At 37.7% G+C, this 26,687-nt stretch overlaps 1 protein-coding gene across 2 annotated transcripts; it reads right to left on the bottom strand.

The window, feature by feature from the left end:
• Positions 1 to 238: 238 nt before the first annotated feature.
• On the bottom strand, positions 239 to 26,672 carry PEX1 (peroxisomal biogenesis factor 1). Of its 2 annotated transcripts, none has more exons than XM_065627769.1 (24): positions 26,458 to 26,672; positions 23,528 to 23,671; positions 21,919 to 21,963; positions 21,564 to 21,678; positions 20,702 to 21,474; positions 19,156 to 19,275; positions 16,854 to 16,977; positions 16,461 to 16,570; positions 14,812 to 14,912; positions 13,923 to 14,055; positions 13,071 to 13,167; positions 11,831 to 12,001; positions 10,488 to 10,642; positions 9,025 to 9,214; positions 8,664 to 8,830; positions 7,674 to 7,808; positions 7,036 to 7,100; positions 6,069 to 6,211; positions 5,889 to 5,992; positions 4,544 to 4,720; positions 3,534 to 3,764; positions 1,825 to 2,025; positions 1,352 to 1,482; positions 239 to 421 (listed from the first exon to the last, which is right to left on the bottom strand). In XM_065627769.1, exons 1-24 carry the CDS (start codon positions 26,584 to 26,586, stop codon positions 337 to 339), a joined length of 3,846 nt encoding a protein of 1,281 aa, XP_065483841.1. In that variant the 5' UTR covers positions 26,587 to 26,672; the 3' UTR covers positions 239 to 336. The 2 variants fall into 2 exon arrangements, with proteins under 2 accessions (XP_065483841.1, XP_065483839.1); XM_065627767.1 differs by having other exon boundaries at positions 21,919 to 22,002.
• Positions 26,673 to 26,687: the final 15 nt, after the last annotated feature.

Consider the following 26,687-nt stretch of genomic DNA (forward strand, 5'->3'; position numbering starts at 1 on the left):
TTAATTCAAACAGAATCTATCTGTTGTGAGGAAATAAATGGATAGGAAGTCATTGTTACGTTTTGTCAAATATATTGACAAAAAGCAAAATTTAAAGTTTTATGTAATAAACAACTGGACAGAACATAAACAATATTCTCTCAAAAATTTAATATCAATCTGAAGGAAGACAATTTTCTTCAAAATAAAATGTGACATAATTTTACAGCATATAAGTTTAAAAGAAACTTATCTTCAACTGCTACATTAATAAATCCATATGAATATAAATAATCTGATTTAATCACATTTGTAATTTCCAGTAATGGTTTAGCAATTACAAGCAAATACAAGCTACTAAGCTAGAGTCATTTTTTGTCCTGGTCTGAATGTTGAGCCAACTTGTCCTTTCCTCTTCTTGGGATTCTGAAAATTATCATACCTGGAAACAGAAAAGAGATATTAGCAAATTCTTATGAAATGCCATTGTTTGCGTATGCCTCTTCATAAACACATTAATGCAATACAGAACTACAGATGTTTATGTCTGTTTTTATGGAAATGAAGAGTGCATGTCTCCTCAGACATGGGGACCTGGAGGACTTTTCATCCACAAACCTAACTCAGAGAGCTCTCTGCTCTACTTCCATATTTTATTTTATTATTTCATTTGATTCTATTTTATTTTAGGGGCTGGAGGGAAAAGGTAGAACAAGGAACAGAAGTGGGCAGGGTAGTATAAATTCCTGGGAAGCACCTCTCATTCTCCTCCTTTCCTGTCCCTGCCTTCTCTCTTTCCCCTCTGTCAGACATGCTCATCTGTGTTAGCTGAGGAAGACAACTCCTAACAATCTTCATGTCAGAAGAACCCACTGGTGAGATCACAGAACATCCCAATGCCAGTTTCCAGCTTTTTCATTCCAGTCTTTTCCAAGTCTAAGGAAACACATTCTCCTTTTTTGTAGATTATTGCCTTTTCCCAAACACTACAACTATGAAAACCACTATGTGGAGAGTCAAAGCCCAACTATTTGAAAAGAGAAGAGGCTACATCTCACTGGGAGCTGGAAGGATCTGGCTCTAAGTCTCAAAAAACTGGTTCCTCTTTGTACTGGTATAGCTCTGAACATAATGCAAGGGGTTTCTGGTCTGTGATTAGAATTTCTAGGTCCTACATTCATGAAAACAATAAAAGACAATGCATTGGTACATTTTTTTTGGTACGTAATTTAATATTTCTGAAAAAAATGCTGTGAGAATCTATTCAACTCTGCCATTCCCCACATTAAATAACTATTGTGTTTCTGATGAATAAGAAATGTGAAAAGACCAAATCTTCACTGAGTACAAAATTACAAACAAACAAACTTACAGTTCAGTAAAATTCTTCCAGTCATCTTGGCTAATGGATGGTCTTATACCCTCAAGTGCCTTCATCAGATGAGACTGGGTAATAATGAAAGTGTTTTTGGCAAGCACTGACTGATTAAGGGTGCTGTCCTCCTTGAAAAGAGCCATGAACAGACAAAGAAAAATTACTACAAAGGCGTAGTGCCATGAATATCAGTAACTCTGGAACTTCCTCATTACATGTACAGACAAATGTATTATAAATAGAAATACAACTCCCCACCACCCTCTAGTATTAATAACACAGCAATAACTATTTCGATATATGAATGTTAACATCTGGCCTACTTCTCCTCAAACTAGGTATCACTTATCTTTGCTATTTTTGTTACATTATATTTAATATTATTACATAAATTACTTATTGAAATACCAAGAAGTGTGGGAAAACAATAGAAAAGTGTTAAGACTAAATAACTGAAAAAACTGCCATACTCCATTCTTGCTCCTGTAATTGGCTTTGATAGCATTGATTTCTGTCCTTGGGTGCTCTGTTTGCTGCTCCTGGTTATTTTCCAGGGAGTCTTCTTGAGAAGATGTTCTAGGCATTGCAGGTTGTGATGATGCTGTGTCTCTCTGAGTCATGCTGGTAAAATCGTGAGTTATGGAGTTTGGTCCAGACAAACACAAAGAGCTCTAAATTGACCACAAGGAGAAATACATTAACTCATTATGGATCCAAAAGGGCAACTCCACCTTTAATATTTAACTTACAAATGTAATTCAGTATAAGCTTGCTCCCACCGACAAAAACAGTACTTTCTCTTAAAACTGTATCACACGCATCACTTTTTGAAAAGAATGTTGAGGTTAATTGCCATGGTGTTTGGGGAAAAGTACAAATTTGAAAATAAAGCATTTCATCTTCAGAAAAGGTCTAAATATTTTTGCAATGGCCTATCTCAAAAAGAATAAAGGTCTACTAAATCCCTTGTTTTATTTACATATGCAAATCAGTGGTTCTGAAATCTGGGCAAATTCATGTAGTTAGCTTTGGAGCATTCATCACTTCTAAATTCTCTGTGCACTTGATAAGCGCGAACTTTCAAGTTCAAGAACTTTAGGAGATCAAGGTCCTCGTAGTCTGGCTAAAAAACTTACACAGAGGAAAAACAAAGTCTCTAAAGATACATTAATGGAACACTATCACCTATAATGCAAGATAAAACATACAAAAGCACCTTAGAAGTCAGTAATTAGTTCTCTGATGTCAAAGTAAGTTCTGTTTGGCTTTAAGAATCAATGCAAGACAGTTTTGAAAACAAGAGTCTAACAATGTTGGTAACTAACCTGTAACAGCAATTCTACAACAGATCTTGAAAATGAACATCCCATGGACCACATGCCAACTCCAAAGTTATCTGTTCACCATAAGGAGCTCAGAGGCAGCATATTCTCTCTTGCTTACCTGGCAGCCAAGTGAGACAAGCTGGCCAGGAGATCACTACGCAGGTGCTGGGCAGCAAACCAGCACATCCCTACCTGCAAGCTGGCCAGAGAATGTGCTGCTTTCTGTGCAGTGGGATGCTACAACAAGTGGAATTCTGCCGCTTAAGAGCAGTGATGGAAGCTAAGGTCTGCTTCTGTTGTTTACACAATCCCACGTGCAGATTATTCCATTAATGCACACTCTACTGGAAACTGAATACTGTTTGTTGATTCCTAAGATTATGGCTGAATTCTTGAAAGCTGGATCATCATTGCTTAGTAATAAAACTAAACTAAAAAAAAAAGGCAAACAAAAAACCCCACAACAAAAACAACACAAAAAAACCCAAATAACCAAAACCAAACACCAGTGAAAAACTGTTTTAGTATTAAACTTAAGAAGACAATAAGTCATTAGACCAGACTGTAAAATCTAGTATGAATGCAGTTTGCTTGACTATAAGGTATTAAGCAGTATTTTAGGATTTTGATTTTAAAGTCCTGCAAAGTTGCAAAGAAGTTTGTATTGTATTTTGTCAGATCACATCCTTCCATCTTCTTACCCACCATGGATCACAAGGTATAGGCTGAAGACAATTTGAAGGACAAAGTAGACGTAATTGCATTTATAAAACCATATGATTTGCCTAGTTCCATTTTTCTGCTTCACAACTGATAATAGTTAGAAAATTCAAAATATTAAGTGAGTAATTCACCAGTTCTGAAGGAGTTCCATTTCCCAGCTCTGATTCGTAAGAGCTTCCAAAATAAAGACGATACATGTTGGACCTTGAATCTTCCGGGAGCAAGTCAGACATGTCTAAAGAAATGAGAGATTGCTCTAGTCCTGCTTCTCCATCTATTGCTGAATCATCTGAGCCACTGCTGTGGTTTAGAAAAACCATGGAAGAGAGACTGAAGTCACTATCAGAACTAGAACCAAATTCCTGTAACAAAGAACAGAACATTAAAAGTGTTAACTCAAGTAACTGCAGTCTGAAATACATCAAAAAAATTCATATACAGTGCAAATGAAAGTATAATTTACATTTGGTTTTAGTAATCTTTCTCTGGGAGTATATTCCAAACATTTTGCTGAGAAAATCTAATGCCTTTAAACAGAACTTTCTGTCTTCATGTTAGAAAATAATTTGAGGAGATAATCTTAAGGTTTTATTTGCTTGCTTTGAATTGTCTCACTCGGTAACAGCAAGTGTTGGGAAACCTCATGTACATTTTCTGTCGTAGAACTGTATCACTTCCATCTCAACCATTCCTTCCAGGTAATTTAGTATTTTGTGTAAGTGTTCTAGGAGACTGTGGTGAGTCTACTTTTACAGTGCCTAATTGCTGTACTCATCTTTAGTCACAGTCAACACACTTTAAGTGCTCATCTGGAAATCACAATTGTTGCTTTACACTGGTGTCTACAAACCTTTTTGATTGTACACCCCACCAGTAAAAAATTGTGAGCACACTCCACCAAATATATGCAAATTTATGTACTTATATAAAGTATTAAAGTACTAAAATAAAAACTAATTTGTAACATTATTCTTGCATTTTTCTGCAAACATATTAAGGTTTTAATCCCCTGTATATAAATATAGGAAAACTAAATCACATTAAACATAATTTTGCTAACAATATGTAAAATTAACCCTTTCAAACGTATCAACATCAAAATAAAAAGAGGAGAGACTTCTTTTTTATCAGTTTTATTTACCTGTGTTAAACCTGAACCTAAATTAGTATGGATTGCCTCTAATTGGGCATTGTACAATAAAGCTTTTAGGTCAGCCCCTGTGAACCATTCTGTTTTTGCTGCCAAATCCTGAAAGTCCACATCGTTTGCCAAGGACAGAGAATGACTGAGAGCTTTTAAGATTTCATAGCGTGAATTCTGTAAAGACAGACAAAGAAAAATGACAGTAAAGTGACCTGTTATTTTCCTTATCCTGATTGCTATATAGTGCTTTAGCCCTGTCACAAGCAACTTCCTATCTGAGAGAAGAAGGATCTTTTTTTAAAAAAAGACACTACCCTAATAATAGTGTTATAGGACATACTGTGCAGTAATCAAGCCTTAAAATATACACATATATTTTGTTACATTTTCTTGAAGATTGTAAGAGAAACTGTACCAAATGCAGTACACAAAGAAATATATTTATCTAAATATTCAGTTAATATTTCGGATTTTTATACATGAAATATATAAACACTTGAAGGTGAATTCTGCTACTCATATGTTCTTTTACAAAGAGACACATGACAAAAGTGAAAACCTTCTGTTTACTTGAATGGTCATATTCTAAATCAGAAGTTTACAAAAGAAAAAAAAAAAAAGAGTATATCAGTGTTCCTAATGCACAGGATCATCTTCTTCATGTGTATTTCAGAATGAAATTATGTGGTATTTGTTAAATGTGCCAACTAATCTGAAAATGAACAGCACTATTTTTTTCTCACAAAACGGGGAATCAAAGACACACATAGTACAGCCTCAAAGGCCTGATCGAAACACCACCAAAATCAATGGGGATCTTTCCTTTCCTAACTACTGACACATCTGACTTAAAAAGAGCTTGAGTACTCCAAATCAAATGTGGGTAAAGAAGAGTGGGATCAACTGGATTTGGAATAAAACTGCTCTGCAAACTACAGGTAATTCAAGAGTTGGGTTGGGAATGGCTATGGTTCATCAATTGAAGCAAACAGCTGATCCACTGGCCTCATAATTCAAAGGAAGGCATAGAAAATGATGAACGCTACCCTGCATCCAATTTCTTTCTGCAGACAACCTTCCTTTTAATTTTTTTTTTTAATCTGCCACATCCACAGGAATGTGATTTGATCCTGAAGACTCTCTTAAAAAGCCTTGTCTTTCCCCAATTTTATGTGAACATATTGACATCAGTGAATTTATACTGTTGTATAACTGGAGCTGGGCAATCAAGTCTACTCTGTCCAGGTTTGAAATGCTACTATATATAAAGAAAAGGAGAATAAATCCCATTAGTTTGATTTTTTTTTCCTTGCCTCTAATGTAAAAGGTTTTGTTTCCTCACCTGATCAGGAGGTGGACAGTACAGGCACTTATCCAGTCGACCTGGCCTTAACAAAGCAGGGTCAATCAAATCTGGGCGACTAGTAGCTGCTAGCACATAAACTCCTTAGAAAAGTACAGAAAAATACCATTAAATTCTGTTAAACTTTTGATAAAAAGGAGCACACAGATGAATTATTACCTTGTAAGCCTTCCACACCATCTAACTGAGTCAAGAGTTGGTTAACCACTCGGTCTGTAACTCCAGTGTTGTCGTGCCCTCGGCGAGGAGCAATAGAATCAAACTCATCAAAAAAAACTATACAAGGCTTAGCTGCCTGAGCTCTAAAAGAAAAAAAATAAAGGCAATACTTAAATCCTGTTTAAGTTTGGGTCACAGGTAAAACTGCTTAGAAATATTAAAGGTAACTGCTTTTTGCTTCAGAGAAGAGTTATCTTTAATGAGAGAAGAGAAAACCTGTTTTCTGCAGAAATTAAGAGGTTCTGAAGAACTGGATTGCAATGGAATCGCTGCGCATTTTTATGACATACCTTGCACCCTCTTTATAATTTCTGAAGTACTCAACTTTCGTGTCAATATATATGAGAGCTCTAAAATCCAGTCACTGCAGATGTGGTCTTGGCTTATGTACACCTAACACAAAGACCGTCTTCATGGTAAGCTACATGAGAAACAAAAGCTATGAAGGGTATGTTTACATCAGTGAGCATTGAAGGTCCGTGAAGGCAGGTTTGTAAAAACAAAACAACTGGCACCGAGGACCTCAGTACCAAGTCTAGTATGATCCTATGTACTGAGTGTTCAGTACTAGTTGGAGCACACTCAACTGTCTCCTGGAATCATCTGAAAGGAGTTCAGCATGTGTGTTCCAAGACAGTTCTGTGATGTGAACCAACGCACTGTAAATGGAGAGAACTGGGAATTCGGCTTCAAAAGTGCACTCCTGATCTGAGCTGAAATGCTCAGTTCTTAAATAATGACAGTCAAGTTGAACTTGCCAAGATCTGAACATCTGGTTTGGCACAACTAATTATTTCAGATGCTTTTGTGATCTGATGCCATGTCTGTCCTTGGACAACAAGATTATTTCTTGGAGCTTCAACCACTAAAATTCATTGATGACATCACATATGTTTACAAAGCCAACCTGTTAAAGATATCTCGAACTGCTTGCTCACTTGCTCCAATGTATTTGCTGAGCAGCTCTGGTCCCTAAAGAAAAAAAAAATCAGAACATTCAGAATATGTTTCTTAGTTTTAATGTGTAATTCAACATCAGCATAGATTTCATACACTAGAGTGAATTTTATTTTAACCAAAAGAGTGACATCACTGAACTGAAGAGCCAAGGGGTCTAGATAAGCCAAAGAATGTTTAAAGCATTCCAACTTATTTTTAAGTAATAATTTTCATTTTTCTACTATAACAGAACATGTGTTACAGTATCACAAGGCAATGGCTTACACTGTATTTTGAAAATTTTTAAAACACATCGCTCAACTTCATTGTCCAGTGGAGTGGAACCAAAATCCAGGCTCTTTTTATAAAAAATGGAAACTAAGAATATCTAATTAAATTTTACCATTCTGCCTAACAAAAAATCTCAGTAATTAACCTGTGAAGATCCAAAAGTCAAATGGTGGGATATCCAGAGACATACCATATTTTAAATGCGAGTTTCTCACTTCAGTGTTTTGCCTTCGCAAGCACATACTCACAGATATTATGTTAAGCTATTTCATTCAGTAAATAAAAATAATCAATTAATCTTCAAGATCTTGATACCTTGACGCTGATGAAATTCATCCCACTCTCTCGAGCAATTACTCCTGCTAACAATGTTTTTCCTGTTCCAGGTGCTCCATACAGCAAGACTCCTGATCTCTGTCGTATGGGCAGGTTTGCAAATAATTCTGGATACTGGAAAAGAGTTTCAACAAGACATATTCTGAAATACGTAATTATTCTGCAGTGTCCTGTAACATCAGTGATTACTGTTTATTTCTGTCTAAACAGAATGTGTCTAATTTCTTTTATCCACATTATTATCACAAGAGCTCAACTGGACTTGTTAGTTTACTTGGAGCTGAAGGAGGTTCCTAGGCTTCATAGGTAACTTAAATTACACACAAGAGGCATTTTCTACCAAGAGGAAACAGGGCGGAATAGGGATGCACTAAAGCTTTATAATGTCCATACTGGCACTTCTAAATTCCTATTTTAATCACTGACTGATATGCTTAAATCATATCAATATACAGTAAAAGATTCTGTCCATTATACGCAAGACTGTTTAATCATTTCTCTGAAGACTGAAATGGATGGCTCGTCTCAATGATGGAAGTTTCAAGCAAGGCAGAAAGGCCAAAGTAAAATAAAGGGGAACTGATGGATTTGCATTCATCCAAAAGAGAGTACTGCTTTAGTCAAAGTGCTGCAGAAGACAGTTGGAAATGTTATCTTTACAGAGCTTAATCATAAACCCTGCAACAGCGAGTGTACCAAAGATGACGTCAGCAATACTGCAATATTCTAGAGCAACACTTGATCTGCAGAAAAGCACAAGCTGTTGCCTTTTGTATTTGGAAGAGGGAGGGGGAAAGAGAAAGAGTTTTCCAGTAGCTGAAGACAGTTGAAGACTGGGAAGCTACGAAAGTAGCTTAAAATCATACCTGTCTTATTTCTGTCAAATACTGTGTCACGCCTTAAAAATAATTATTTCGCTACTAACACTATGTACAAAATTCAGGCAACTAATTTAAAAGAACTGAGTACCTTTGCAGGTAACATGATGGTATCCATGAGTATTTGTTTCACATCTTTTAAGCCACCAATCCTGTCCCAGCCAACATCCTTAGGTTTATGAAGGTTAACATTTCTCAGAGCTAATGGAGTAAAATCTTTTAGAGCTTTCTGAAAATCCATAGTTGACAGATTCAATTCTGCTTAAAAAAAAAAAAATCCTGAACAAAAAAAGAACACACAGCCTACCAGTAACAAATTCCTCACAATATGCAACAATTAAATGCATTTTAAACATAAAACATAAAAACTGGCTTTTTATTTCTGTATTACTCCACAGGTTCTGGCTAAGAGAAGTAAGACTATGAAATAAGAGATTTTGTTGTCAACATACCACCATTTTGAAGTGCATTCTGGTTGGAAACACAGGAATGAATGGCACGATTAACCAGCATAGTAAAATCTCTAGCAACAAAACCTTCCGTTTCCTTTGCAATACATTGGAGGTCAAGATCAGAGAACTCCTTTATATCAGAATTCAGCTTATTTTTTATTATGGAATACAGCATTTCACATCTTTGTTTCTGAAAGACAGAATTGTGCAACAAGTGTATATTAAGTTTACTATTGACATGGATTTAAGAAATTCAGAAAGTAAATACATATGAGTTACTGAAATTTGCTTATATACTTACATGTTACCAAACCTTCAAATAACAAAATCTGAGCAGGCATGAATATAAACAAAAGTTCAGTTCTTCAGGAGAAATTCAATGAATTCATCAGTTTTACAACTTTCAGTGTTTACCTCAACACAGCTATCTTATATCCAACAATAATTAAAAACCCCTCCCCCCCCATCCTACTGTCTTACACCCATTTTTTCAGTTTCACAAGAAAAGTAACATCTTCAATTTTGCCGGTATGAGTAGAATGTATTTGAGATGAAAAATATTCCATTAAATAAAAATATATCAGATAATTTGGTCACTTTTGAAATCCTGACTTTTCCAGTGATGTCTCATCCTTATTCAGGTCTTAGTATTAAAAATGATAAAGGCAGACCTGTAGGAAGTGGGAGAAAGCTCCATTGTACCTAAAGCAGAATCCCCTCCTCAGTGGCCTTTGATTGCTGGCTTGTGACAGAAGAGGAGCAGGCAGGAATAACTCCAGTTGCCACGTCTGTGTCCTGCCCTTAGGGCAAGGACAGGCAGGTGTTACACAAAGTGCTGATTGCTCCTGCAATGAAGTTATACTATTTTTTCTTCCCTCTATCCTTTTTACTTTTCAAAACAGACTATATTCAAAAGTAGAGGGGTGTAATTTATGTAGAAAACCAAGCCAAAACCTTCCCATAAAATTAACGTTTAGTTTTAATAACATTTTAAAAATAAACATTCCAGGGACATACTTACTGCTCTGAGCAGTGAAAAAATGCACTTAGATTTAATCTCATTTACCTAACTGTAGTGACTTACATGTTTTTTCAAAGCTGCTCCTCTAGAATCCCCTTGCAGGTAACAAGGAGACATGAATATCTCACCTATGTTAGACAACCTGACTTGTTTTACGTTGAACTGAAACATCCTCTGAACGCACCCTTCTCTCACCACTGAAAATAAGGAAACTGGGGCAAACTGGGAGTTTTCACTGGATTACTTTTATTTTTTTAAAGCTTTACAATGACAGATATAAGTTCTCAGGTATTTAAGCATCATGAAAGAACTTCTTTCCAGATTTTTTCTCATCTTTGGGTGTAACCTACTATTTTTGCAGCTGTTCCAGTATTGTATTTGAGGATGCAGAGAAGGCAAACAACAGTTTAATTAACCAAATGAAAAAAATACCTGAATTTACCTGATCTGGAGATTGGATACATTTGAAGCACTGAAATATGTGTGTTCCTTGAGCTGCAACCAGGGAAGGATGTAGGGAATGTTCAGACTGACTTGTGGCAATTAATGCAATCATACTCCCCATGGAAATAACTTCTTTTATCAGATCTTTCAAAACTAAACACATAAGACATTGCTCCATGAATTGCAAAATAACAGAAGATTCTGCATTCATAACAGATGTTTCTACTGTACCGAAGAGCAGTATTAGGGCACACAAAATGTAACATCTTATTATAGACTTGTTTTATTCCCATGTTTACAGGCTTTTTAAAAATTAAAAAAATAAAAGATGTATAGTTATTTTTTTCTAGGACAGTACATTCCATTAATAAAATGCCATGAGAAGTGTTCTTTAAAAGCTAAATTTCTAACATCACTGATGATGTCTACCCACAGGATACTAAATGTGATTTTTTTGTGTGTGCTATGATCCCTGTTTTAGAAATATTATTCCTTCTATGCAAACAAAAAAGGGAAAGCTATAAAAATAGATTTTCTGAACTTCAAAAGTAATTTAATAAAAAATTATGCTAACTCCCTCCAACTGAGCTAAGAAACGGAAGATTTTTTTTGCTGTGTCTTGAATTTTACATGAACAGAGTTGAATACAGTTAAAAAAATAAAGATATTAATCTTGATAATTTAATTTTGCAACTTATCACTGCCTAGATTTAAGGGTGTAAAAAGGAACCATATACAGGATTTCAAACTACAACTGATAATTTATTTTTAAAATCTGTGGAGTGTTAGATTGTAAAATAAAATAGAAGTTCTACAAAGTATACCAAGCAGGATGATAAAGAAGTTAACACTAGGCTAAAAGAAGTTGGTTCTAAACAACAATAAGTATCAAATTTATGTATCTCTGTAAATAGTAATTATGGAAAAAGTATAAATTTTAATGATATGTCAATTATAATGTTGATCTTATCAATAATTATCAGTTAAAGACTCATCTGTAATTTGTAAGCAATTGCAATGTACTTGAGTGCTTGAACAACGTAAAAAGGAACTGAGAAGCCTCTGCCACTGGCACTGACAACAGGTGTTGCCACCAGCAGCGGTGGTGTCTGTACGACTGGCAATGACTGCTCCAAACTCCTGAGTGGACTATTTCGATTCAGGTCGTGGTCTACCAATGGCCTACATAACATAATTTGTGAATCCCTGCCGTGAAACACCACATGGTCCAGAGGCAATAGTGATACAGACTGAATTGTCCAGGCAGGACAGTCCAATTCAGGTGCAAGAAATTCTAAACTGCATTATATTTTTATCCAGACACAGGTAGCACAGTATTACCATAAGCAAGTCTATCGCTTTGGATGGTTTCAGGGCTGTTCTCATGCTCTGGTGTGGAAGGTACTCCAACAATGTGATCAAGATCATCCATCAAAACAATGGATGGTTGTCTCCATGCTGCCTCTAAAAAAGCTTCTTCCACATTTTTCCTTATGTTTCCTAATCTTTTTCCTAAAACAAAAATACAATTTTGAAGACAAAACATATCAGGAAAAAAATCAGATTGACTACATCTTGTTCATGTAATACTATAATGTTTTGATTTGTGTAGCTTAACTTTACTCCTCTAAATCCAGGTACCAAGATTAAACCAGGGTCAACAGTGAGTGAAGAGTCCACATCTTCTATCAAAAAAGTACTAGAAGGATCCACCTGTCCTAAAATGAGATTAATCATCTTTCACTAACCACTATAGAAGCCTACAGGTCTAATTTCTAGACAGCTAAAAGCAGAGCAGTATCAGCAGCACTCTAAATTAGCTACAAAGAGTCCTGCAATTGGAAGAATTTTTCAGAGCAAAGGACCTAACTCTTTATCAATCTTTCCCTTTTCCTTTGGAGCAACGAGCTTAGTAGGGACTTAAGTAAGAGTATAGCCATGCAGTATAAGGGCTCTGTAAGAAAACAGTTGCGTATTCTCTGCCTCTGTAACACCAAAACTATTTTGGAAAGCCAGTGAATGAAAGAGTAAAAAAAGCCTTTTTTGCTCTCTTTCGTTTTTGGCGTAAAATCCTTATTTGAGCTTACAAAACCTAAGGATTCACCTCATCATCATCTATAATTACAAATGTTAGATGACTATTGCCAACATACACTAGGTTAGTAAATATGCCACCATAAATCAGGTTCCAGCTGGCTGTTTTGTCTGTCTTTGTGCTTCTGTCATCCTTTCACTGAGTAATCCGGGTATCCTATAACACGATTTGTTAACGTAACATTTGTTCAAGCTAGCACAGCTGAAAAAACACAACTTGCAACTTCTTATTTTGTAACAATCAGAAATACGCATGGCAAGCGTGGTTTGAATTTGGTGGTGGTACGTGGGACAGAAACTGATAAAAGTCTGAAATAAGCTTATAGCAACTGTATTTTCATTAGACTGTTAAAGATGCTCATTGTGGGGCACCAAATATCCTTGAAAAAGCAGTAATACTAGAAAAATTATTCAGACTAAATATAATAACTTCATAATTGTGATGTATCATTATACAGCAAACATTTGAGATTAAAAAAAATCATACCTTTTAAAGCTTTACAATCAATTACTTCTACATGAGCATCCAGCCTATCGAATGCTTCTTTGCAGATGGCCTTTGCTAATGTCGACTTTCCACTTCCCTACAAAAATAAACATGAGCTAATGTACATTGGCAGAACTATTTCCTTCTGTTTCTGTGGAGTTTTTGTCACAGTATACACCAGTTAACAAGCTGGCAAAGCTGTATGCACACTGATTTTATTCCTCACCAAAAATATATACATATTCTGTCTTTATATCACTTGGTAGAGACCAAAGCCCTGGAGTGAAGCAAGTATAAACAAATTCAGAGTGGATACACCCACTATAGATAGTGTTCTGAGTCCATGGGGTTCAGTGTTAAGACATCTGTTGGCTTCAATGGAATATGGTATTAAATGGATCACCATAACAGACAACAGGAAAATAAAGAGTATCAACTCCACTGCCATTTTATGTTATAACACAGGAGAAAATACTATATTCTTATTTTCATTCAAATATTTCAGAGACATAAAGTGTTTATTATACTATAAACACAAAGTAGATTAATCCCCTAAGGGAACAAATAGAAATTGCATTGGTGGCAATCTTTAAAACATACATTATATATACATAATATATACATGAAATAAGAATATATATCGATGAAGTGTGCATATAATGTGTATACACATATATAATATTAATATAATGTTTTACTAAATTAACTCTGTTCAGTTAACTGCTCTTTTTTCAGCTTGTTCTTTGATTCTTTGGAATTCACATGGTATCAAAGAAAACTAATGAAAACAGTTTTGTATCTATAGAAAACAGTCTGGGAGCGCTTACAACTAGAGAGTAGTAAAGCATGTACCTTTCCTCCTGTGAGAAGGACCCCTCCACTTCGCAGTCCCACGGCAACAGCAGCCAGCTTTTGAGATAAAGGACGCCCCAGAAGACTGTGGCTTATGTGTTCAAAGGAAGATGTTCCTAATTTGTCCACTCCGCTGCAGAGCAAATAAAACATTAAATAGCTCAGGACAGCACCAATACACACAACGTAAATAGCAATGGCTTGCAGAACCTACATCCTATGGCTAGTTCCAGCTTACACCTCTGCCACTGGCCACTGAGCTGGTTAATCACGTAGCTGTTCAGCTCACACTGCACTTTATACCAGTGGAGGCAAAATTCTGAATTTTTCTCCTCAGCTTACAATTCTGATAGAACTAAGGATAGGAAATAAATTTCTTTGAGATCCATACTATTAAATTTAGTTAAAAAAGTAAACAGGTCTAACTTACTGTAGGAAGAAGACTCACAGACAGACTGCAACATATCGTAAGTTTTACTTCATTTGGAAACCCCAGCTAAGAGCACCCTCCAACAACCCCGGTAGCCCTTACTGCTACACAGAGAGCTGTTTCGTACCACTGAGCAGCACCACGAGAGTCACTCAACTATCAGTATTTCTTCTGCAACTCATGCAGTTCTGAGATCTCCCACATCCTACTGTCAGACATGGTGAACTTCTCCCCACGAGTACCTTCAGTCACATGAAGTTTCCTATTTGCTTCAGTAAGACTATCCATAGGACAAAATTAACCATGTACATACACTAGGATAAGGTCTGAGCCTGACACAAGCCAAAAGGTTCAGAGATTTTTTTAGTCTGGCTTAGTTTTCAAAAAATCTGCATTTCCACCAATACTTTTTTAAAAATTTCCATCCCTCCCATATTTTCTACTATGAAAATGTCTCACCCTAAATCTTTTAGTTTGTGGTAATGAAAGTTCCTGTCTGCATCACACATAGGTGGCTGGCTGTCACCATCAGCCTTTCCAGTTATAGGATGTAAAAGAACCTACAACAAAGGAAAGAGTGAGTACTTTACATTCAATATACCTATAGAAGAAGGGTATAGAAGTGACTAGCCATTTTTGGAATTGTGTAATGAAAATATTGCATGTATGCTCTGCTGAAGCTTACTGCACTTGAAAGAAACATGCATTGGTAAAACGGCATCAATACAACTACTTCCAAAATACAATCCAGTGTTTACAGCAATGTAGCAACCCGCGATTAGATGTTAGGCCATGTGCTGTTTATACTAGATGATGCAGCTCATCATCTCCTTCCCTACCGGTAAACTACCTGTTCCTTCTCCTGTGCTCTACCCTGTTGTGCTGGCACCAGTACTCATGAGGCAAGAGAGTGAATCAGATCAGGAGTCTGACCTGGGTGAAAAGTAACCTGACAAAACACCCGGCTTTTTTCACCCACATGAATTTTTCGGTCTACTTCACCGGGGAGCTACTATGGAAAGCTGGGCACGCCAAGAGGGCTAACAGAGAGGTTCACAGGTAAGAACAGGCTGGTAGGAGATGAATCACAGAATAGTTTGGGTTGGAAGGGACCTTCAAATCTCATCCAGTCCAACTCCCCTGCAATGAGCAGGGACATCTTCAACTAGATCAGGTTGCTCAGAGCCCCATCCAGCCTGATCTTGAATGTCTCCAGGGATGCAGCATCTACCACCTCTCTGGGCAACCTGGGCCAGTGTTTTACCACCTCATTGTAAAAAATGTCTTCTTCGTGTCTAGATGCTGACACTACTACTAAGAAAGGCACTTCACCCATTCGTCTTAGTACCAGTCACTAGCAAAATTTGTAGAAGCCTTCTTGTACTTCTCTACTACCAATAGAAATAAAGCTCTTGTTTTACTTTTTTTGGAACAGGAATCCTAAATTTTGCAGAAAAACTCTATTCTAAGCAGGTGAAACAGGACACCTTAATTCTCTGCTAGAATTTAACTGTATCAGTTTAAAAATGAAAAAATGTTATCCCACTCCTATAACCATAAACCTGGAGTTACGAGCACTGTCTCAACTAGAATTATTAATAGAAACAATAATCCTAATATTAAATAGAAATATTTATTCTGTGAAAGAAAAGACTGAAGAAACAGAAGGCACAGAATCTATTTAAAAGAAAAGGCAGTGTGAGCTTGGTAGGTTTGAAAGGGGAATATGTCTCGTCTTTGTCAGAACAAGCTACTATTACTGCCAGACACACTGTGAAGTGATTTTATAGTGGTTTAGGAAAGAACAACTAAGTATAAAGATGGTATGTTCAAACTTGAACAGTACTGACTTTCCCCTGTTCTAATTGATTTTTCTGAGAGTTTAATACAAACAATGAAATTCGGTAACTAGCATGGTGTGCCTGGAATCTCACCAATGCTGAGGCTATAAAATAACATATAAAGAATGCAGATATAATTTAATGAACACATTGATATTACTTATTTAAAAAAGGGAAACAAATATATGTTATATTAAAAATGTAATATATTTTTAGCCAAATATAACAATTTAAACTACTTGATACCTGATACTATGCGATATTTACTTGCATATTAGTCTTTTGCAGCAAACTGGGACTCAGTATAAAAATATTCTCAGACTTATTTTCTTCAACGTGCGTAGGATGCACTACACTAAGGACGAACTCCTCCATTCCTGTAAAAACCCAAGGAACAACTATTAAAATCCCAAATAAATTCTGTTTTTATTCCTCACAACATGAAACAGATTAGTGTATTTTGAATTACTATAATATAATCCAAATGAAAGAATAAAAAACTTTAATCATTATTAAAACCTAATTCATGCTTACAGTTTGGGTGTAAAGAGATAGCCGTTATGTTGAATGGTGTATAGAGAGATTAAATGGCATATTGCCTAAGTAAATTCCACAATGGACAGTTAAGACAGCTACAGCACAGGACAGTATTATCCTTACCCTCTTTAACAGACAGATGTATAGAGTCAGTGCTTGTCATTATCCACGGGTGATCATCAGTAGTGAACTCCTGCAGCCAAGAACTGAAAGCAGATTTAACATCATCCTCATGTATATCTTTATGCTAAATAGGAAAAAAGAAAGAGGGAAATAAAACAAAACAAAGGTGTTAGTACATAAAATTGTTTTCTTCCTATGCATGAGGCATTTGTTTCTCTTGTGGTAGCAGAGTGACAGAAAAATATACAAGAGTTTTATTTATTTAGAAAACACCATTTTGTCAATAAACACAATTTCTATCAATTGCTCTGTGGAAAGCATCTGTTTAGCCCTTGCTACGGCAACTGTTGAATCTTTCAGAACCTCTAAAGATTTTGTCTTTGGAACACTGATGGGAGGGCAAGGCAAAGCTTTTATTCCTGTTTTGCTTATCTGTATTGCCAGATCCAAGAGCACTACTCAGCTCCTGGGTTTGAAAGAGCATCCAAGATATGCACCAATGTGACTTATTTTGGGTGCTCACTACACCCTCTCTTCCCTGTATACCCTGATTCCCATTCAAAGAACCCTGGGCTCATCCAGCTCAGGGGCGCCACCAACAAACTTCAACAGGCAGGCAAAGAGACCAAACAACTTACCACAGATCACCTAGACAAATGGAATAGGAAAAGAAACTGAGTCTAGATCACATATGTCTTGGCAGAGTTCCTAATCAGAGAAGCATAATTCCTGCCTAAAAAAGGGAGAATCAACTGAGATCACAAAAGCAGTGTTCAGAAAGGAAAATGAGTTACCGTCATATTTCTTTCTGCATGTCTACTTTTCTCCAAGAACTAAAAAAAAAAAACCAACTTCAACTGAATGACAAAGGAAAGGAGAAATCTGTATTTAAAACATATAACACATAACTACTTTTTAGGATTTTAGCAGATTACTGCCAGAATACTTCTTTTAACTGTAATATAGGAAAAACCAATGCAGTTCAACCATTCTTCTGTAGGTAAGAAACCAAATCAGAATACTGGGAATATGGAACAAGCTTGCGTAAGCCCTACTAGGATGGGAAGTGCTGTATTTAAAGTTTTGGGGGCAGCTAACATGGGAAATAATCAGTCCAGTGTCACATAGAACCGAGCATATGGTACATTATAAAGAAATACATAATTCCAGAGCTATATCTGACAGAACTAGTACCACGTATGTTCTTACTGTCACAGATGCCCACTCAGAAGGCTGAATATGTCTCACAGGAAAACAGAGGGATTCAACGATATAACCAGAAAATTAGATCTTCAGCATGAGGGAGGGGAAAAAAATCAGCATTAAAAGGAAGTAAAAAACTAACTAGCACATTAAAAATTATAATAATTTTACTGCAATTATGTTAGGAAATCTACTGGACACTACAGTATTTAAGAGTATAATCATGTCATCTCTCAGAAGACTTAAAACAGATTATTTCCTCTTTATGATTTGTTTTTGGTTTTGTTTTTACAGGCTTAAATGTATACACTTAAAATATACTATGTTGGAACCAGTATCAATACACTGCAGATGAGGGTCTGATGCAAAATTATTATCGACTGTTGTTGCTATTTTGACAACAGTTGTTTATGTTTGAGATCTAATTAAACAGAAAATGCATATTTTCCCTACCCATTGCGTTTTTCTTTCATGACGTCAACATCCTTTTTAGTAAGAAAGACATCAGAAATTTTCACAATTTGAGAACAGCAGAAGACCCTATGAGTTAAAAGGTACAATACAGCATTCCTCTAACAGTTTCAGGAAACTAGGAGTCAAAATTCAGAAGCTCTATTTCCTCCACCCTCTGTGACATCTGCCAGTTCCTTTAAATAGGAAATTGTTACAGATAAAGTGCCAAACTATTTGAAAACAAATGCAAAACAATATTCAATGGCTTGATATTTACAGAGTATCATTGATCAAAATCCAAAATACTATTACTAGATAAGGCTTGTTTAAGCAGATCATAGCATCTTCTTAATTTAAATTATTTATATAGTAAAAAGAAAAACAAAGAACTATTAAAAAAAGAAATTCCTTTGGAATGATGCCATACATCAGACTACAAACTTAGCAGTATTAGGTTAATGGTTGGACTAGATGATCTTAAAAGTCTTTCCCAACCAAAATGATTCCATGATTCTACAATAGACAACTTCCAGACTATCATCTAACAAATGAAAACAAATAACACCCACCACCCGCACCCTGACTAGTGCAACATCATCAGTTTTCCAAGATACAAAAAAGTCTGTGACCAAGAATATCAACTCACTAAGTTCTGTTTGGGTTGCAGTCTAAGAGACACAGGAATTTTAGGAATAGATTCAAGTGACTGAATTCTGACTGTTGAATGTATGTTGATATGTAGTTTTTTCCTCAGGCAATCTGGAATCTGAAAAATTTAAAATGAAAGCAAAGAAAAAAGAAATATCAGAAAGTAAAACAGTTACAACATTGCATGTACAGTACAACATCCATTTCTTCGTCACTAACAGAGCCTTTATATTTGATCATCAATCTGTTTATAAGTTGTAATCTACAAGAGAATTAAGAAGGAAACCGTAAAATTGATGGTGGTATCCAAATCTTGTTCTCTCATGCACAGTTTTATTCTCTTTGTGAAAGTGCTCACTATAGCTGACTGCCTACTAGCTTCTTTAAATAAAAACCAAAAGGTTGAAAAAGAAGAATTAGGAGGAATTCTTAGAATGTTGTAAGAATGCTTTTTGTACCAGAGAAAAACAACAACTCTACTTTCACTTCTTGATTAAAATTAATTTTACACAGGCAGGTAAATAGGCCATTATACAGATCAGAACTAAGCACATCTGCAACACAGACAGAGAAAACCCCCTTTCCCTAAAATATACAAGCCAGTTTGCCCTTTTAAAAAAAGGAAACTACTTTTCAAATATTCTGTGTTATTTTGAAAGTATATCCGAATTGAAAACATCTCACAAATGTTTATTAAGTCTGAAAGACTTATGCTTGCTGGCATTTGGAAAATTGTCATGTCTCTCAAAAGATTTAGTGGTTAAGACCACTGGGGGCTCTTGGTCTCATTCCCAACAACAAAAAAATGAGTGAATGGTGAGAAATATATTATATCAAAATAGTCAAATGTGATTTGGAGTGCATTTTATCTATTTTTGTTGATTCCACATGTGCTTCCAGGAAAGAAGGAACACAAGTAGGCTGCAGTTCTATCAGAACAAGCTGAAATGTCAGTGTCTGCACACTGGGACTTGTGTCACCTTACCAAATAGTATATAAAAACTAAAATAATTTAAACTACATAAAAGCTAGTTATTAAAGAGTATATAAAAAACACTTGCAAACATCATGTAGCACTAAGATATGTGATCCCATCACTTTACAGTTTGATGACACCTGGAGTCCAAAGCATATTTTAAAGTGATAACTGACGAAAAGAATCTCATCAAGCAGTACTGAATGTATGTAAGTAGGTACTTTCACGTTCTCATGAATACAGTGACTACCAATGGATTTTGAAGAAAACATGCATTCCCTCCAGAAACGCTGAGGAATTTCCCCCATTTGGTGCAAAAATGCTAAGGGTGCAGAAACCCAGAGTACACCATACATCTTGGAGGACGATGATAAGTAACATAGTCCAGAATGAGACACTTTAGCAAAGCACAGCTCTAGTAAATATTATTTGATTCTAGTGTATGCTACTTGAGAATTTAACACAAAGTCTAGACCCCAAAACTGCATGTTAAATAGCCAGTTCCACAATTACCCAATAGAAAATATTATCCAATAAAAAGCCCAAAAGATAGTGTGCTCAAACTGACCCAAACTCTTCCAACATGCAGGGCTTCCCCACTGCGGCCATACTCTATGACACTCTTTAGGTCTTCAAATCCGTTCCAAACGATCTGAACAACAGATCCCTCACTGGATGCTTGACTGCTATGAGAATTAGAATGATTTTTGTCTTGCGTACTAGTCAACTGCTTTTGATTTTCAAGTGGCAGATTTTGCTTTGCTTCTTGATGACGCTGTCTTGGGGAAAGCAGCTCATTAATTTTCCCGTAAGATACTACAGGGTTTGGATCCAAATCAATAAATTCTAAATTCCACGGAAAAATGTGAATTGCGTTGCATTTCAGAAATGCATGAGTGGTGGATGCATTCTGCACGCTGGGAGGCTGAGACTGACATACTCTAAAAATGGAATCCATGTGAATTAAGTTCAGCTGCTTGTCTTTGAAGGTGCTCATCTCATCTTTATCACACAGAGTCTTTTGTTTCTGGTCAGATGTATGAGAGAAAACGCTCCCTATGAAATTCCATATATTTGGCAGAACATTTGAGCCAAATGTCACGTTTGCATCAGCCTTACTCTGTTCAAGGACTCCTGGCTTTAAGTAAGGTTGTTTGGCAAAAGGATCCTTTACTGTTTCTTCTTGCTCCATGCTATTTTTCAGAAAACTTTTGAGCAAGATGTCACATTCTGTGGGAGGTGTGCTGGTGATGTTTTCCTCAGGTTCACGTGTTTTGGGACATATCAGAAGCTCCGTGCATGGTTCTAATCTCCCATAGGGGGCTGCTGGCATAAGTGTACCTGAGTATGAACAAAGCAGGTAAATGAACGCATCCGCTCTTGCAAAACAGCTTACTCAAGGTGACACAAGAGGCTGCACTGTTGCTTACCAATTTTGACGTAAATGTGAGTGTGCTGTTCCACCCATACAGGAAAGACGGCTTTTGGAAATACTATTCGAATCTGGTCAAGAAGGTGTTTTTCAAGAGAGGAAGCATGCAGTTCCTGGGAAAATGTGATATCATTATAAATTAAATACTGCATACATTTTTAACTTTTGTTTGAAGATAAAAACTCTGCATCTCTTTCCAATACACCATTTGAAACATAAGATACAATTAAACCCCACCACATCTAGTATTTCCTTAGGAGCTGAAAAAAACGAGGCATTGTGCAAAAAACTGCTTGTGTCAAAATCTCTTATCTGCAAGAAAAGGACAGGAACATTGGAAAAGGTTGTCTTACCAGAATTTCCCAATCATCTGCTGAGAGTGGTTCCACTTCTACTTGCTGACAGGAGGAGACATGGGAACAGGGTTCAAGAAATACCTGGCAAAAAGTAACACCACTTCAAAATAGTTAACTTTTTATTTTTGAACACACAAAAGCTCCATCTTTAATTCAACTAGAAAACTGACTTTTGTGTAGAGTAATACTTTTTCAGTCTTGTTTGTTTAAATCTCTACCTATTAATATAAAAAACCCCTTGGACTTTGAGATTTTAATAGTCCTATGTCAGAAAGCTCTCTCTGCGTCTTGGTCCTCTCTTCAACTTCTGTCCAATTAAAGAATCGTTTACAAGTTTAACACAGTGTCCAAGAGGAAGAGGCCAATTTAAATACATGTTCAAAGAGAGAGGACACAGGTGGACACATGGTGAAGGGGGGAAAAAAAGGATGAAAATGTAAACCCTAAATAAGCCAAACAAGAAGAAATATGCAGTAAGTCAATAATTACTTTAAAATAACAGGAATGCCAGAGAAAATATTCTCATCAGGTAATTCCCAAATCGTTTAATTGCCTAAAGTTCAACAAGGGCAAGTGTAGGGTCCTGCACCTGGGGAGGACTAACCCCAGGTACCAGTACAGGGGAGGGGCTGACCTGCTGAAAAGCAGCTCTGCAGAGAAGGACCTGGGAGTTCTGGTTGACAACAGGTTGACCATGAGCCAACAATGTGCCCTCACGGCCAAGAAGGCCAACAGTATCCTGGGATGCATTAGGAAAAGAGTGACCAGCAGGTCAAGGCAGATTATCCTCCTCCTCTACTCTGTCCTGGTGAGGCCACAACTGGAGTACTGCATCCAGTTCTGGACTCCCCAGTTTAAGAAGGGCAAGGAATAACTGGAGGGAGTCCAGCGGAGAGCTACAAAGATGATTAGAGGTCTGGAGCATCTTTCTTATGAGGAGAGACTGAGAGCTGGGTCTGTTCAGCCTGGAGAAGAGAAGGCTGAGAGGGGATCTTATCAATGTTTATAAATATCTCAAGGGTGGGTGTCAAGAGGATGGGACCAGACTCCTTTCAGCCTGTGCCCAGTGACAGGATGAGGGGCAATGGGCACAGACTGAAGCACAGGAGGTTCCATCTGAATATGAAGAGAAACTTCTTTATTTTGATAGAACAGGCTGCCCAGAGAGGTTGTGGAGTCTCCTTCTCTGGAGACATTCAAAACCCGCCTGGACACATTCCTGTGTGATCTGCTCTGGGTGACCTGCTTTAGCAGGTGGGTTGGGCTAGTTGATCTCCAGAGGTCCCTTCCAACCCCAACCATTCTGTGATTCTGTAAAAGTGCATTTTCCTAACATTAACGGCACTGCAGATAGATAGAGGCTCCAAACTGCAAAGATCTACCCACAAGCCGATCCTAACACTATTTAGGGAATTGTTAATGATTTAATCTTTTCATGTTTGAGATGCTTCATAATAGTTAACTTTTCTTATGAGCAGATATAAATGAAGTAACTGTTAAAACACATGAAACAAGAAGTTCATAGCTAACTTGTAAATTATTACTTTTTCAGGTCCCTTGCAATATATTCTTTATTTGAAGAAGAAAAAAAGATTCCATTTCAAACCTGCTCTCCGTCTGTAATGCCAAGCTTCTCTGCTAACTGTCTGTTAATCTCTGCAATATTTTCACCCTGGTGACCTCGATGCCTGATTTCCATCCAGCTCAAAAATATAGGCTGATGACCACAGGATACTTTCACAGCTTGGCCCTATGAGTTTCAAAGAAAGAAAATAAATTAACATCAAACAAGCTAAAAAATATTACTATTCGTCAACCTAAACTGTATTTAATTAGAGATATCAAAGGAATTAAAAATATTTTCTGGATTTTACATGCCTTATTTTAATTAATATTCTCTAACAATAACTAGCAAGATTTACATGTTAGTAAAGGGTGTTTCTATTAGCAATGACAGCAGACCGGCCAACTTCTTAATAATCAAAACCTTCCTTAAAATTCTTCTCCACGTTACCTATTTGCACAGCTCTCAACAAAGAAGCGTGTGTTGGTTTCAATTATTAAATGGCTTTTAATTTTTATGGACTATTTTTAAGAAAGACCTTCTTTGGTATTATAGCTTATCAAACAAATATCATACAGAAATGTATAACTACACATTTCTGTTTCCCAACTGCGGAAAAAAACTTTAAGCATATGCTTAAACTTTGCATGCATTGTAACATTCGCACAGACTCCAAGAGTGCTTCCATGAGCTGGGGAATATTTAAGTCAGTCAGAAATCGCAGAAACTCAGACAAAATGATTTTATCAGTCTGTTCCAGAACCACTCAACTGTTTTGATTCCAGACTGAAGAATTTTAATATGATCTGTCAGTTTCCATATAAAAAGACTCTACGCTACATTGTATCACTCAACTGACATTTTCTGTATTTTTGCAAAAATGACTATTTTTATAAAAATCAAGTGATCAAGACAAAATATACTGTGGATACACCACAGATTTACTTGTTAACATAGTAATGTTTTCTGTTTTGGTCTCAACTGTATCCTAATAATTTCAAATATTATATGACTTCTCGTAAACTCTGAAAACATTTTCAGATAATATCTACAATGGTTCCATGATCGTTTTACCCAATGTAATACTTAATGTACAGCTATTCCCTGTATTCACACAGATAAAGCCTTTCCCTGAGTGTCTTAACCTTCACACATTACGTTTCATAGACCATTTTATCACCCACTTCTGCAATTAGATCTAGCTTTTGATTCAATTTAAGTTTATGATTTACTCAGTGCAATCTGTTAACACAATTATTTATCCCACTTTTAACATTTTTATTGAGGAGTTGGCATTTAGTATGCTGTTTCCACCAAGATTTTTGAGATCACGCATTTTCATTTTGCAGATCATGTTAAGTAAAAGCAGGAGCCCACCATAACCAGTTATGTACAGAATGACACTACCAGACTTCAAGGCAATTACACTCCTTTTTCCTCTCTTGCCAGAAAATTTGTAAAACATCCAAAAACTGTAGCAGAAACAAAGCTAACACTTAGATTTCTTGCAACTTCACCAACCTCTCTTCTACCACTCCAAAGGAAAAAGAACAAGTTTTTATAAGTCTAGATGATTTTGCAAAAGCAAAATCTCCTTTCTGGCCATGGGAAGGTAGCATGGCATCACAGGTTGTGCACGCTGGGTGATGCTGTTGTTATCACTTAAAAGAATGAATCCTATCTGCAATTGCTAACCTAAAGATATGTAAATCCTCTCAGTTTTAGGTCAGTCTGCTCATATAACAAAGATAAGAGTGACTTGCAAAACACCTAATCAGGACTACAGACACTACCGACCTTGCAGCTTTAGGCATTTTGAAGTCTGCACAATTAGCTGAGTCTTGCTTTAACACGTATCTCAAGATTGTTGGATAAAGGGCCCTTTAGCTGAATGCTGCCCATTATACATCAAAAGGATTATGTAATGCAACACATAAATGTGTAACCAATTGGCTCTTAAGGGTGTGCACATAGTGATAAGATTTCGTAGTGATAATATTTCGTATATAACGCCAGTTACTTTTCTTGCTGGCGTGCTGGCTTTATTCCAGCACCCAGACTTGCGCAACTCTGTAATAAACAGTGTCTCATCTCTGTGCGCTAAACTGGGCTCATTGGCATGCGCACTGGGTGAAGAGCCCTGGTTTTGGGACAGAGCCCTGGTTTTGGGACAGAGCCCTGGTTTTGGGATGACGACGGCAGCCCGGCTGCAAAGGGTTCTGCCAGGACTGCGGCCACCAGCCCCCTCCTCCTCTTCACCCGCTCGTTCTTGCCATTTTTCCTCCGAGCGATTCTGCCAGCACATCCTTAATTCCTGTGTTCATCACACCAGGGATGCACGCAGGCATCACGTGTGAGATTTTATTTAAAATCTAAGGTGCGCTTCCCGCAACTGATCCGTGTACTTGATACGACCTTGCCCGACAGGAGTCCCTTTCTGTAAGGGAATATATAATGAAAGATTAATGTGCACGGAGAGTGGTGATTCTGCTTGGATTTACCACCTTACTTCCTACCCGGCCGACTAACTCACACATTACCCGGTTAACGCTGGTGCGTGACCGTGGAGTCTGGTATGAAACACACCGCATGACAGAGAGGCGGCTGCCAGCAGCGCGGGGCTGCGCTAGGAGCTCAACTCCAGCCTGTCCCGCATTCCACTGATAAGAACCCCCGGCCCGGGCCGCGGGGCCGCGCACGGTCCCGCTCGGAGGCGCCGGCCCGCGGGGGCGCGCGGGGCTCCCCGTTGCCATGGCCACCGAGCGGCTGCGCTCGTGAGTGCGGGCGCCCGGCCGCAGGACAGGCTCGCGCGCTGTCACCGCAGCGCCGCCGGCGGGAGCGGCTGACGCGGGAGGGGCGCTTCGTGTCACCATGGCAACGGGATGCGGGTGGGGGGGAGACGGCGCCCTCCCATGATCCTCTCTAAGCGAGGCGCCCCTCCGCCCAGGCCCCGAGTGGAGCCGGCCCGGTACCTGCTGCAGGCGGAGCTGAGAGGCCAGCACGGGAGGCAGGTGCAGGAAGCAGTCCCGGGTCCCGCTCAGGACGACCGACACCGCGGCGGCTCCAGCTCCCCCTCCGCCGGGATTGCCGCTGCCCCACATTCCGCCGGCCGGGCCGGGCCTCGCAGCCTGGCGCCACTGCGCGCCCGCTCCGCTCCCGCAGGGAGCTGCCGGCTCGGAGGCGGGCGAGCGGGCCTGGCCTT

The sequence above is a fragment of the Caloenas nicobarica genome, chromosome 2 (genome assembly GCF_036013445.1).
Source record: "Caloenas nicobarica isolate bCalNic1 chromosome 2, bCalNic1.hap1, whole genome shotgun sequence".
NCBI lineage: Eukaryota > Metazoa > Chordata > Aves > Columbiformes > Columbidae > Caloenas > Caloenas nicobarica.